The sequence below is a fragment of the Rhea pennata genome, chromosome 1 (assembly GCF_028389875.1).
Source record: "Rhea pennata isolate bPtePen1 chromosome 1, bPtePen1.pri, whole genome shotgun sequence".
NCBI lineage: Eukaryota > Metazoa > Chordata > Aves > Rheiformes > Rheidae > Rhea > Rhea pennata.
In genome coordinates this window covers 187,945,694-187,960,513 of record NC_084663.1, presented here as the reverse complement: position 1 = coordinate 187,960,513, position 14,820 = coordinate 187,945,694, and the positions used below count along the sequence as shown (strand labels likewise).

Sequence of the window (14,820 nt, the reverse complement as noted above, 5' to 3'; positions counted from 1 at the left end):
TGTTGCTCTGCCTCAGCCGTGCAGGCACATTCTGGGTTTTCACTGCTAAAAGCAAACTGTGTGCTCTCTCCTTCGCTACACATTTCCAGATATTTATCCAGATGTATCTATCTGGATGGTAACGTGCGATGGATGGATGGAGTAACACGCAAGGTTTACGTCACATGCCGTCATTTGAGGAGGTCACACGCGAGCAGGCATTCTCACGCTGAATTTCAAGCAGCTGCTGACTGAAAGCGCAGATCCGCCCGCGGAGCACAGCCCGGCTCAGAAACGCAGCGCTGAGGCAGGAGAAGCGCAGCAGCGGCGCAGACAAACGGTAACCGCAAATATCTCAACCGGAGCTGGCTTGGGCAACTTTACCTTCATCAGCATCAATTTAACGCACCGCCACAAGGCTCATTTAAGAAAAAGATGACAGACACCTGAAAGAATCTGATCAATAAATACTTATCTTGGGGCAGCACTTCCACAGTGAATCTTTCGCTGGAGCACAACCATTGCTTTCCTCCCCTTAAACATCAGGGAAGGTGGAAACGCCTTACTGAAAAATAAATGCAGCAGCGCAGCACCCTCCTGAGAAGCCATGGGGTATACCTTAAGCAGTTTTAAATGGGTCTAACCTATACGATGGGCTGCTATAAATTGATCCCTGTAATTGATAGTAGGAAGTTCGACTCCTTTCTCACGTGAAAACACGTGAAAAACAGAAATATCAACAAACTAGCTTAATAAATAAAAGCGGGTGTTTTCGTGGGACCACCTTAATGCGTTCAGCTCCGGCTCGGAAAAGCCGCCGGATCAGAGCTCCAGCCGCTCCGGGAAATCTCTGCGCGGCACTCGGCCAGGCACGGGCAGAGGCCAGGCTCGAGGCCCCCCCCCTCCCGGCAGAGGGAAAAGCCTGCAGCTCGCACCCCCCCACCTTTTCACTCCATCCAAACTTGGCATCTGACAGCAACTCGTGGGAGAATTAGGGTCAAGCGCAGCTCGGGGCGGTCCTCAAAGCGAGGCACCCACGGCCCCCGAACGGCAGAGGTCTAGCAGGGCAGTCCGCTGGGGAAGGGGGAAAAAAAGGACTTTCTTCCGCAAAGTACTTCTCAAGCTGCAACAAGACAGCAGAAGGGGTAAGTGATGGGCAAAGGGATCAGACGTTCCCCTTCACCTACGAATCACAAAGGCAAACTGGAAAATTAAAACACCTGCTCAATGAAGACCTAGACGCTAGGTGTCCAAAGCCAGTCGAGCACCCAACGGCAGAGAGCAATCGGGGCGCAGCAAAGCGCTTGAGCTTGCACATTTGGGACCAAGGGCAGGGGGAAAGAAGAGAGGGACTAAGCAGAGGGATACAACCTGTACCTGCCGCGGGCAAAGTATGTGATTCCGGAGGCGAGAAAACAGCAGAAATAATCCTTTTTCCCCCTCACTGCACTGTCAGGATGCCTCCAGAGCTAGGTTTTCAGTGAGAAGGGGTTGTGGGGGTTGCCAACAGTTTAATTTGAAGGTTCACATCTCAACAGGGTATTTTTGGAAACCAAAATCAACATGCAACAAAAAATGGGAGCAAAATCCACATAAGCCTTTCATATCCTGCCAGCAGAGAATTGCGGAGGCCTGCTATGAAACACCTTTGAATAACAGCATCTTCATTTTTTTTTTCAATATCTAATTAAGAGTTTCTATATATTGCAAAGCACTGCTATAAGATATAATTTAGTTGGCAAACACTAAAGATCTTTCAGTCTGCAAGTCTGCTTTTGGCAATCAAAATTTAAATCTGGATATATATACATATATTAGAAACGTACCACACAGGCTCTTTTTTATACTAGCAATTATATTTAAATTAGCAAATTAGCTTGAACAGTTTTATGCAAATGCAACCTATAAGGAAATCCGCCCCCCAGTAAATTTTTGGATTGTGAGTGTCCTTACTCCTGTTGGCTGCTTCTAATGCATTTAAACTCATTTCTCTGGGAAAACAGACAAAGCGAAACAAGTTTGGTCTGAATCTAAGGATGCTACAGGTGCCAGGACATAGCATCAACTTGAACCTGAAAACCTCCACGCATCAAGAACCATTTGCAATTGCACTAATTCACATTACGGGAACAGAAAGACAGCTTCATGTAACACAACAGGCAACAAATCCATTCCTTTAATTTCAGTCACCAAATTTTAATTAATTTCCAGCCAGGCAAACGTGAAGCATTTCTGCTGATCTTGCAGGATGGAAGCTCATTTGCACAACAAATGCGGTCTAACAAGTCACCACATTTATAGCAAGTTGCTTCAGTCTTATCTAACTGCATAGTTTGAAAAGTTAGTGATCGGTAAGTGAAACTCCACCCACGTCATCCCTTCTGGAGGCAAGCGTCAGAAAACTTAAGTAGTTGCTAACTTTTCATTGCAGCGTGAGATTGCCAATAGCATTTGGACAATTAAGGAAAAGACCATATTCTGAACTATCCGTATAGGCCTCATTTGGAGAGAGGAGAAAAAAAAAAGCTTCTAATTTGCATTTGGGTTTTCTCCTGCGAAATGAATGCCTGGAATATATTCCAGGCCCCAAAAAAGCAAAAACGACAAAACTCTCCATTGCCTGCTAAGTGCCAAAAGGCAAATTAAACACACTGGATGCTAATCGTACACGTTTCAATGGGTCGGCGTACAAAGAAACCGCTCCGGTTCTGCGTCTGCCCAGAAGCAGGTGCAGCCGCGGTGTTAAAGGTGAGGCCGCAGGTGAGAACGGGGACGCACCGCACGGGCGAGCGGAGAGCCAGGCAACCGCGCGGAGGAGCCGCTGCAGCCTGCTCCCGCCGGGGCCGGGCACCCCCCCCCCCTCCTCCTCCTCCTCCTCCTCCTCCTCCTCCTCCTCCGCACCAGCCGCGGAGCGGGAGAGCGGCGCCCGGGCAGCCGGAGCTGCGGACCAGCCTTCGGAGGCAGCAGCTGCACCCCGCCATCTGGCTCCTTCGCGAACCTTGCCGCTTGGCCCAAAGTTATCGTTTCCATGGAGAGCAGAAAGGCTGCTCACACGTATGAATATTTCACATGTGAACACGGTGCAACAAAAAAAAAGAAAAAACCCAATCGCTTTTAATTTCCTGATTGCCATGCATGATTAAAATCTCAGCCGAGTGCTAACTGGGTAATTATGGGGGCAGGTGGGGTAAGCCTCTAACTTCTTTTTAGGAGGAGAGACCAACATGCAAGAAGGAACGAGCACAGTCCGCTTGATCCGTTCGCCTCCTGACACAGGGGCTCCAGCCTGAAACGGCCTCAGAGCAGCAGATACTCCCCCAAAAATAAATAAATAAATAAATAAATAGATAGATAAATAAATAAATAAAAAGTTGCTAATTAAATAAGAGCTCTTATGTATTACAGAGCACAGCTAGGAGATACAATTCATAGGCAAATACTACGTCTTAAGGACAGCTCTGTTTGCAAGCACTTTCTTGGCTATCAATGCAAATTTTAATCTAAATACGGGCTGTTTTACAGAATACGTACCGCACGCACACAGCACGTTCTCTCACGTAGGGATGTGCCAAGCTGCAAAACTTAAACCTCTGAGAACCACGCCGTAAAAAAACAGCCCTGGCAGAAAAAGCAGCCGCACACGCTGCCCCCAGCACGAGCCCCCCCGGCCGCAGCTGAGACATCAGCGAAGCGCGCGGGGGAAGTCGGGCTGCGCAAAGCGCCTGCGGTCCTCACCCGCCGCTCCGAAACACCCGCCGCTCCGAAGCGGCAGAGCCTCGGCGGGTTCTCAGCTCAGCTAAGAGGTCTGCACGCCGCACGGGAAAGCACAGGAACAGCACAGCTTTGTCCGACGAACGCGCATGAATAACATTCACCGAGTTTGTTTAGAAATAATAATTAAACGCGGACAGCGCTTGTCTCCTGAGATAAATATAATTCAGCCTGAAGCCTCCTGGGGAGCAGTGGGGATGCCGGGCTTTGAAAGATGCCTCTTCCCAGGGCACCTTTCCCATTTCTCAAGTGCAGCTTATCGTGGTGAAGAGCAGCGCGGCCCCAGTGTTTAAAACTCACTTTGGCACAGAAAAAAAATCACAAATTCACTGAAAGATTAGTTTGTACTATCATATGCTGATCTGAAAGTTAGCTTCAGCCAGCATCAGCATCAGCATCATATGAGATAGCAACAAAGTGCATGCATCCACTTCTTACATACTTCTTAAAGAGGAAAAAAAATAAGCTATTTACCTGGTATCTTTGCTGTATCTTATTTCACTATTCATTACTCAAGTTACACAATCATTTTCGTTAGAAATCCTTGTTTTCATACACTAACTTTTTCCCCAAGACGGAAGAGGCTGAAGCTTGAATCTCCACAGGCCAGAGCCACAGCCCTACCTGTTTCACGAATCTGTGGCTGCAAAACCTACCAGCATTTTCCTTCCAAAAGTCAAGCATGCATTTTATAAAATATTCACCGGTTGTATAAACAGAGTAGCACATATGTGGGTAGTATGTTCCTCTGAAACTGAAGGAAGCCTGAAAAAAAATGCTCAAGAGTATATCAATCTTGAGCCAAAAAAAAGCAAAAGAAAAAAAAAAAAGAAACAACACAAAATATTGTCTATTTTGTGATCTATGATCTACATGTCTATTACGATCATCGTATCAGGAAAACACAGTTAAACTTCTTTATCCCCTTGAGCCATGCTGTTTCCTCCTTTCATCGTAGGCATCAAAAGCCCCAATTCCCCAAAGCACCAACTCGGCTGACTGCCTGCAAAGTACAAGCGATACAAAAATATAGGTATTAAGAAAAAAGCCAAGTGCACTATAAGGGATACAGCAGAAAAGACAGCAGTTACCTCATTTTTGTATTGAAATTGTTCAAAGAGAAAACCAGGAGCTTTAGGAAAACTGAGTTCATTATGTTGGTACACAGAGCCACTCAGATGCTTTGTTTTTAATCCTGCCTGTGATGATACAAGCAACTGGATGGACATCGCAGCAATTACAGCAAACAGAAAACAGGTGAAGAAGACACAGAGTATTTGAAACTTTTAACTCAAGACCGGAAGTTCAAAACCACTGAGGGATACGAGGACGCTGCAAGTGTCGGGGAGAGGGAAAGTCCTGCACACACGGGGCGGCAAGAGGCCCCATGGTCGGGTGTCCCCCATCGGCAGGGGTGGCCAAATCCCACCTGCCACCTCGAGCAGATGCTACCCACAGCCCCAAAGATGGGGCACCTACCTACACGTTTGAGGCCAGAGCTGACCTTTCCTTCAAGCAAGCGCTAAGGTCATCAAAAGTGCAACCACAGACGGAGAAACCGATTTAAATCTAAAAGGAACAAACAATTAAGAGCTATCATTTAGATACAGCTTCACCACCTTCAAAAGTTATTTAGGCTCAGGCAAGGAGAACACCTTGCACCTGCAAAAACTTAGCTGAATTTGTATACGTGAAGTTTCTAACTTACTAAGCAGAATTCAAGCTGGCAACTCACCAGCAAACACCGAAAGTTCCTATTAAGAGCTACTCAGCGGCACTGCACACAATATCCAGCTCACTAAAGAGTGAAAGTCAGAACTGGGTGGTCAGCAGATGGAACTGGTATGACTGTTTCCCTGAATTTGCGTTAATTCAGAGCAGATGTTGCAGCAGGTCAGTGCAGAGGGAACACAACTACCACTTCAAGGTATTCAAGCTATTACTACCCTCTCAGGCAAGAAGATACAACAGAGACAGGACTTAAGTTGGCAGAATTCATAAACAGAAAAATATTTCATTTATTTATATATATATATATATAATATATACATATATAAAAATAGAAGAGGACTATATAGAGAGATACACAAATGAATGTATGTGCAGCACAATGTGTGATGCTAGCCATTCACAAATCCCCTAGGAAAGTATCTACTCGATTACAAAGGGAAGCAGTTAAATACCTACAAGTCCTTAAGCAGCACTGAGGGAACACACAGCAATTCTTCAAGGTAATCTTCAATTATAGCCATGTTTCCATGCAGAAAAAGAACTGTGTGATAAAAACCTCACAGAGAGCGACTCGATCCCCTGTAAATACTTGAGATCCGTACAAATTTCTGTGATTTAAATCATTCACAGATCTAGAATCAAACACTTTTGACAACTTCTACGAAGAGTATTCTCGGTTTCCTGGAGGCTGGCAAACACTTCATAAAACACACGACTTCTGAATCAAATACACCACACTGCAGAATTTATTTTGTATGGACCGATCCATCACCGAATAAGTCATGGCCACAGAATACTCTTATAGTAAGGCCACCCAAAGCATCAGTCCTACCCCTGCTTTGTCCTCAGGCTTCCAGGCTTACACTCACTCTTCCTTCTGCAACCAGACATCATCCAGTCTCATTCCGCAACAGCAACAAATGAGTTCACATGATTCAGCTTTCTTGGGACTAGAAGTCATGGAGGTGTAAATAAGCATACAGACGTAACATCTGCCACTGTCATAAAATAAATACCATCACCAACTTGAGACTAATGCCACCAAAACATCACACTTTCTGTCCAGGAACAACTTCTATCCGAACAATTACTGATTTTAGCCAATATAATGCTATAGCTTTGGGTCTGAACACATTTTTGAAAGCAGGAGAACAGGAGCATTCATGGAAGTTTAACTCATAGAAGGAACTTCCTTTAGGATAAATCTCACAAGTGGCTTCACATTAAGCAAAGGCATCATGAGACACGCACGCCACATAGGTGTTGCATTCTTCACACACGACGATTCACCAAAAGCCATCAGGACCGAGCAAAGTTACCTACAGCTGCGGTGAACTTCTCTGGGGGCTATGAGCCATCCTAAGCCCAACATCTTCCACGAGGGCGGGAAAGAGCAAGCGCTGCTTTCACTAGACGACTCCGATAAAAGTGTCATTCTTCCATGCGACTTTCACAACAGTTTCCTGGTTATCTCTGAAACAGATCTTGTTCTTGCTTCAGTTTTCTCCGAGCAGCTCCGGTTGCTATCAGCACGTGTTGGCGTTGAGCGGCGCTGGCAGGGCACGCCACGCCACGGGCTTTGCTCAGCGGAGCCAGAGCGCCGGCGCTCGCACGGACTTTGCCCCGCTATAGCTCAGGGCTTGATTTTTTTTTTTTCTTCTTAAAGTAGAGTTTGTCCTAAAATAAACTACTTTGTAGGTAAAACTGAGAACAGTTAGGAAGCTAATACTGATGATTTTAAGTTACTCCCTGTCTTCTACCTTTACTTTTTATTCGGAAGGGAGCAATAAGAGGTTGGACGCTATTGGAAGCTCCCAATAGATAAGGTTGACACTGAGCATTTCTATTCAGCGGAAAATAAAAAATCAGTTCAACATCAGACACTAAATCGGGGCAGTAAATATCCACAAGCATTAGAGCAGTCAGTTCTGGATGACAAACTTGGGATTGCCACCACCAAGCATAGAGAGCAAATTATTTCTCACTTCTTAGCAATTTCACAGGTTTTGTGCACAATTTCAAAGAGGCCTAGTTTACACTTACAGATATGTACGCTCCAACATGATGATCTTGAGGTTTATTTTGGGGGAGGGAGGACTCTCCAGTCATGCAACACCCCCGTGCAAGGTACTCCAGGCCATAAATTGGTCCAGGGCAAACCCGACACACGCTGTGTCAGCAGAAAAGGCTGCCGCGAATCTACGCTCCTCGTTTCAAGCGACACTCCTCCTCTCCCAGCACCCACAACTGACTCGAGCTTAAATTTTACCTCTAATCACTGCCCCAAGAGGAGTTTGCCAGCTGTATCAGGAAACAGATCCCAAATCAAAGAAATCCCTACTCAGGCTGAGCCACGGATTCAGCACAGAAAGCAAAGCGCGGGTTGAAGGCCTTCCCGTCTCAGCCGGGTCAGCAGTAACATTGACCCCCAGTGGCCGTCAGCAGGCTCCGGATAACAGAGCCTGAAAAAAGGTGGTTTAAGAAACCTTTCCCGTCCGGCTGAGCAATCGGAAGCGGCAAAAAGTGCAGGCGTGTACCGTTGTGAGCGTCGGCTGAGGGCCGTACCCGGGTGCTGGAAGGGGTGACGGCCCAAGACGTTCTTCACGGCCAGCTTCCTAACGTTTAATTACGTTAAAACAGGACGCGCACATGACATGCTAAAAGTCGCAGGATACCCACTGCACCAGGAGAGAGGGACGAGAGGAAATGCTCCACATCCAACAAATTAACCGGAGTGGCTTTCCTGCTCCTAGGATAGGCTTGCAGGCATCAGAAGCGCTCAGTTTGCCAGCAGAAGATGTGCAAGACTTACTCTGCATTGAAGCAACATAGGAAGAAGTAATAAAATAAGAGGCACCTAAAAAGTTACACTGCTAACAGAGTTTCTTATTTGTTTCCCTGGATTTGGGAGTTCTCTGCTTTGATTTTATTTTTGCCTTTATTTACTTATTCTCTTCTACCCATTCTAAAAAAGCACTTGATATATCTTGACTTTCTTCCAGGAGACTGAAATATCACTGGAAAACCAGCATTTCAAGTGACAAGCTACCTTATTCAAAAGTTGTCAGATATCAGTCATTTCACTTTTGTTAAACTTTCTCAAGAAAGACATCTTCAGACAATTATCCTTTCAATTTCTTAGTCAAACACATTGATGGAAATTAATAAACTATTTTTAAAAGCCTTCAGCTAAAAGTTAGTTTAGGATAACACTGCTTTTCCTTAAAGGGATGCTGCATACACGTGAAAAGATTGAAATAAAATTACACAAATCTGAGATAATAAACATTCTTAGCTAGGCAATTAAAAGTACACATAAAAAAAAAATGCACTGCTTCAGTTTGCTGTCCCAAATGCATTCTTTTCAAAACGCAAGTTATTACAGATGCTAGTAAGTGAAGCGTAACACAGCTCAAAAACAGACGGCTCTGCACCACCGCAGAATTTGACTTTTCCTAATCGGAACAAAATTACAAGCACCCCGGTGCAACTCGCCAATGCCATGTTAAGTGTGTGCACTTAACACATTTATGACCGTAATTTGATCGGCTGCAGGGAGCATGAGGTTCTGCCGCTGCGCAGCCAGCTCCAGCAACCGTGCAACACAACAGAGCCACGAAACCCTTCGCTCTAGCTCCGTCCTAAGAGCGGGTACAGGTGGGCAAGACCTTCTCCACCGAGGCCCCAGGGGAAGACGTGCTGGTAGCAAAGTTAACTGTCCGCCGCCTGCCGAGACAGGAGGCGCCGGGCGGCGCAGGACCGTCCCGCTTCGCGCCACCAGCCACCGCGACGGCGAGCGCGGGCTGGACGGTGATGCCGACCGAAGACGGACGGTGATGCCGGGAGCTGCCTGGGCCTCGGGGACGGGCAAAGCCCGGCTCCGGTGTGCGCAGGGTAGAGCAGGAAACCCGGGTGCAGGCGGGTTATGACTGGGCCGCTTCGCCGCGGGACGGAGGGACGGCGGCGCAGGAGGGAAGCCAGTGCCATGTGCGGACAGGAAACTCCCGTAAACCGAGCTTGACAAACCCACCAGGACAAATACGGCAGCTTACTTATTAAACGCGTGGTATTTCTGCAACCCTTGTCCTGCCTCTGCTCTTTCCCCATCCCGGGTGGCTCCTGCCCTTTCCTTCCCTTCCCCCCGCGGCCAGACGGCAAATCCCGCGGCCGCGGGATACGGCCGCGGCAGCGAGCCCCCCCCTCCCCTCCGCCCCGTCGGGGCGCGCAGCCCCCGCGCCCCGCGGCTGCCGCCCGGCTCAGCCCCAGGCGCTGCGCGGCGCCGCGCACCGCGGCCGGGCCGGGCCCGGCGCCGTGACACGGGTTGAACTTTTGCTTTCGGCGGGGGAGGCGGCGAGCCCCGGCGCGCTGCCCCGCTGGGCGCCGCCGCCGCCGGCGGGGGCAGGCGAGAGGCGCCTCCTGCCCTCGCCGAGCCCCGCCGGGGGAGGGCACAAACGCTTTATTTTTTTTATTTATTTTATTTTTAAAGGAGGCAAAAAAAAAAACTCCGAGGCGCGCAGCCGGAGCGCCGCAAACTCCGCGCAGGCAGCAAGGAGCCGGCGCGGGGCCGGGAGGGGAGGGAGGGCGGCGCAGGGCAGAGTTCCCAGCCTTTTGCAACGCCGCCGCTCCGCGCCCCGTCTGGCCGGGCCGGCGCAGGGCCGCCCGCGGCGGCGTGCGCAGCGCCGAGCACCGCGCCGCGCCGCGCCTCGCGGCACCCTCCTTCCTGCCCCCCTGCCGAGCCGAGCCGAGCCGGGTCGGACCGGGCCGAGCCGGGCCGGGGGGGCGCAAGGAGGGCGCCCCGGCGCCGCTCACCTTCCAGCCGGCCGAGCTGTTGCTGTCGCCCTTATCCTTGAAGTAGGGGACGCTCTTGACCATCCACTCGTAGATCTGCGAGAGGGTGAGCCGCTTCTCGGGGGAGCTCTCGATGGCCTTGGTGATGAGGTCCGCGTAGGACAGGTTGCCCCAGGCGTTGCGGCGCGACGAGCTGCTCTTGCGGGGCTGCCCGGCCACGGGGCCCGGCGACAGCCCGGCCACGGGCGGCGGCACCGGCGGCACCGGCGGCCCCGGCGGCGGCGGCCCCGGCGGCGGGTGCAGGCGGCAGCCGGCCTCGGCCGCCGGGAAGTCCCCGCAGCGGCAGTCGGCCCCGGCGGCGGGGGGCAGCGGAGCGAAGTCCTCGCTCTCCTCCAGCAGGCTGAGGTTGCTGATGAAGTCGGCGCCGAGCGCCGCCGCGGCGGCCCCGGCCGCGGCCCCGGCCGCCCCCTCGGGCTGCCCGCCGCACGACGGCGCCGGGCTGGACGTGGCCGAGCTGGGCGCGTTGAACTCCGGCCGCGGCAGCGGCCAGGTGCAGGAGCGGGGCCGCGGCAGCGGCTCGAAGTCGGGGTCGATGTCCACCAGCTGCGGCGCCTCGGCCATGGCGGGAGCGGGTCCGGGACCGGGAGCGGGACGAGGACCGGGAGCGGGAGCGGGTCCGGGACCCCGCGGGCGGCGGCGGGCGGCGGCGGGGGCGCCTCAGCGCCGCCGCCCCATGCAGAGGCTCCGGCGGCGGCGCGGCCGGCAACTGCCCTGCGGGCTCCGGCCCCGCCGCCCTGCCCTGCCCGGCTCCCTGCCCTCCGCGGCGGCTGCAGCGACCCGGCCGCCCGGCGCGCACCGACTGCAGCGACCGCCCCGCGCCGGCCCGCCTCCAGCCTTCCTCCTCCTCCTCCTCGGCGGGCGGGGAGGGCCGGCCCGCGCCAATGGCAGCGCCGGGCCGCCCGCCCGCCTCCCGCCGCGGGGCCGCTGCGGCGGCGGGTGCCGGTGCCCCGTGCTGCCTCCGCGCGGTTTTTCCTTCTTTTGGGTTTTTCTTTTTTCCCCCCCCCCTCCCCTCTTCTTCTCCCTGCCGGGTGGCGGGTGCGCGGCCGCGGGAAGGGGAGCAGCGGCGGGCGCCGCCCGCCCGGCCCCGCTCCGCTCCGCGCTGCGCACCGCCTCGCTCCGCGCACCGCCCCGCTCCGCGCCCGCCGAGGCGACGGCGCTGCGCCGCGCGCCGCGGGCTCCTGCGTGGCCTCCAGGTAACTACGTTTGGAAGCAACTCTCACACCCACTTGGCATCCTTCGCCCCGGCAAACCCCAAGGCCGCGCGATTTCCGGAGGGTTTTGTTGCCCCCTTCCAAAGGGGCCGCGGTTTCGGGACGAGCCGCCTCTGCCTGCCGAGGCCCCAGGCGTGCAGAGGTGGGTGTTGAAGGCAACGCACAAGCTACGTCCTGCTTAAAGTCAAAAGGAAGACATTTGCTTGCTCTACAGGAGTGATCGCAAGGATGAGGCGCGATTGCTTTTCAACACTGAGTTTAAACTGGCGAACCCTACTTTTAAAAAGTTCTGTTTTCTTTTAAATAGCGGGAGCGCTTTTAACAACCTGCCGAAATGTGGGTTGCACGTCACAAAATTCAGTCAGCTGTGGCACTCGGTGTTGCATGTCAAAGGACCTGCTAGAGCAGGGTAGCCGCCACCATGAGCCCGCGAACATGTTACTCTTCCCTTGTCTCTGAATCCAGATGGATAACAGTAAGGTTATTTAAATGTAGTTCATCGTTCCCATAAAAATATTTTCTGACGATGAGTAACAGTAATGAAGAGGGTAGAGCATGAGGCTGAGTTTAGGCCCACAGTTGAGTGACAGATCGTACATCTACGTACACATGCTGCTTATTATGAAAACACTTCCTAAGACACATGATGACACCTAACCCTATAGTTAGTGCGCATACACATAAGTGCATAGTAGCTGATCACATTTTAAAGCCATGTTTTGTCTCTGCATTATCCAAATCCTATAAAGGATTCAACCCAGAAGAAACAACTGGTTTCAGTTAAAAAAAAAAAAAAAAAAAAGGAAACTAGTTCCCAGTTCCACCTAATAACTTGCACGTCGCGTTTCATCTTGGAACAGATTTATCCAGCAGCATTACACAACTGCACTATGCTAGTTGCCCTGCAAGGAGGAAGAGCACCCTGCCTTGGAGAAGCAGAGGTTGTGTCATGGAAAGAGAGGTGATGTGCGTGGGATGCAGCCAGCGACGTACGACGGCAAATGGGCGCATTTAAAAGGGGGCCAAAACATAAGGAGTGCGCGAGAAGCCTGAAACATTTTTCTTTTCCTTCCCTGCGATTGGTGTCTGAAAATAAATCTAAGAGCTGGACCGGCACCCATCCTGCTAAAGGAAATGGATTTATTACTCAGGCTTGCTTTTAAGGATTTTTTAAATCCTGTGCTCATTGCTTTTTTTTAATGTTTTTTTGGTCAAAAATGTAGGTGTTATTCCCTGACCTCTACTGGTGTACATAGATATTAGAAATATAACTTCTAGTTGTCAGATGCAAGCCATGAAAACCTGGAAGAAAAAGGTTTCTACGAGATTTTCCTAAGTCCCGGTGTGTTCAGCCTGGTTCATTTTGCAGGACAAGTGTATTTCTTTTAGCCCTGTGTTACGTTGCCGTTGCTTGCCTCCCCTTCTTGGAGAGGCTTTGTCACGACTGCGCCACTGCCATCCTTCCTTGTGGTTCAAATCTTACCACTAAATATAGTTAGCAAACGCTTTGTAGCAAGGGGTTAGGGACGTCCAGGTAGGCAGCAAGGAAACACAAAATCAGGAGGTTCAAAATGCCAAGTTTTCCTAGCAAGTCAGGCCATATGGCTCGCGATACGACATACAGAGCTAACAGCACCGCTTACGTTGCTGGGGGTTTGGGCGATTGCACGCCGCAGCCTCCGGCCCCGGCCCGGCCCAGGCTGCGGGAGGACGAAGGCCGCTGTGGCGATGCTCTGCGCTTTCCTCAGCTGAGTAACCCCGGGTGCTCTGCCTCCTGTGAAACCGCCTGGGCGGACGATCCCGCCTGCGAGGCCCCTCCGCTTTCCGGACGGGAACGCTTCTGCGTGCCGCGGCGTTTGGGGGAGCATTGGGGGGGGGGTTGAACCTTGCACATCAACCGCGTTCAGAGTCAGGGCAGCAACGTCGCGTGCGCTGTAAATACCCTGAGGGTCACCCGAGCTGCGTATCACACCCCACTGCTCTCCCAGTACATCCCAGTGCCGCTGGCTGCGCTGCCGGGAGCAAAGCCTCCCGTTCGGGCGCTGCCGAAGGTGAGCCTTCCTCCTCCGCCTCCTCCTCCTCCTCAAGCGGCTCCGTGCAGCGATGGCTCGGTAGGAGAGGTTTTTTATCGCATCTGCAAAATGACAGCGTTAAGTTTATCTCATCTCCCACGACGCCGAAATGCTGATGGATGCACCACAATTCATTTTCTACTCCCACGGTCCTCCTCCCACACTCCACCTTTTCATTTCTGTGCTCCTACTGCTGCTCCCGTTTTCCCCTCCTCTACAGTGCCATTTCTCCTATCATCCCTAGCATCGCCTTGTATTTTTTTTTCCAAATTAAAGACCCAAAGATTGCCTTTTATCATCACTGGAATAAAGCATAGCCTTTATTCATATTCTGCATTTGAGGCAGCCAAAATAAAGGGTCTCTACTGTCTTTTCACTCTGGTATGTATAATTCACTTCGCAAGGTTTTGATCAAATTCAGCAGGAGATTACACGAAGTTGAAAGCACTCATATTCTATGTGCAGCTCTTTTTTTCTCTTTTCTTTCCTGCATGTATATGTACAGTGAGAGCGTGGAGATGTATTTTAAAGCAGTGCAGAAACGCCAGGTTGTGCCTGGCACCACCAGAGCTGCTGGGCCAGCAGAGAGCTCATTTTCTGCCGGCGGCCAAGGGAGTTCGACCCCTCCGTCTCCCTCGCCAGGGGATGACTTTGGTCCACGGTGGAGCAAACCGGCAGCTGTCCCAAAATGGGACAGCGGGAGCCAGCCGCAGCCCCCTACCACCACCACCCCTGTCCTTCCCCGTCCTCCGGCCCCAGTTTCACGGGAGCCGACCACAGCTGCCGGGAGGAGCGGGCCGGAGGGGTGGAGGAGAGACGATGCTCGCGGAGCTGGGCGATGGAGCCGCCGCACCACTGGCGGGCTCCCAAAATCCAGATGCAGACCTGGCTTCAAGAAATACCACGAGGAATAGTTATTATTAAAAAGAAAGAAAGAAAGAAAGAAAAACTAAAAAAAAAAGAATTTTAATTGAAAATCGCTAGCAAAAACATCTACTAAATATTTGCGGGCAATTCCCTTTGATGGCGGTCATGCTTCGTTTGCTTTCCGCATCAGCAAAAATGTAACCGATTAAGATTGTAGGGGAAGGCTAGGGCCAGGGTGGAGGTCCACGGAGCTGCGTTAGTTGAAGGGTGCGCCGCCCTCGCTGGCCATGACGCCCGACCGGGAGGCGAGAGTCTCTCGGGTTTCGGGTGTAGCTGTGTCA

The 14,820-nt window shown here is 51.7% G+C and overlaps 1 protein-coding gene across 1 annotated transcript in view; it reads right to left on the bottom strand.

Annotated features, from left to right (window-relative positions):
* The window catches only part of FOXO1 (forkhead box O1), a 63,895-nt gene extending 52,871 nt beyond the window's left edge, over positions 1–11,024 (bottom strand). Inside the window, exon 1 of the mRNA XM_062567071.1 lies at positions 10,291–11,024. Within this exon, the coding sequence (XP_062423055.1) occupies positions 10,291–10,890 (600 nt within the window). The 5' untranslated portion in view covers positions 10,891–11,024. The remainder of the gene's footprint in view (positions 1–10,290) is intronic.
* Positions 11,025–14,820: the final 3,796 nt, after the last annotated feature.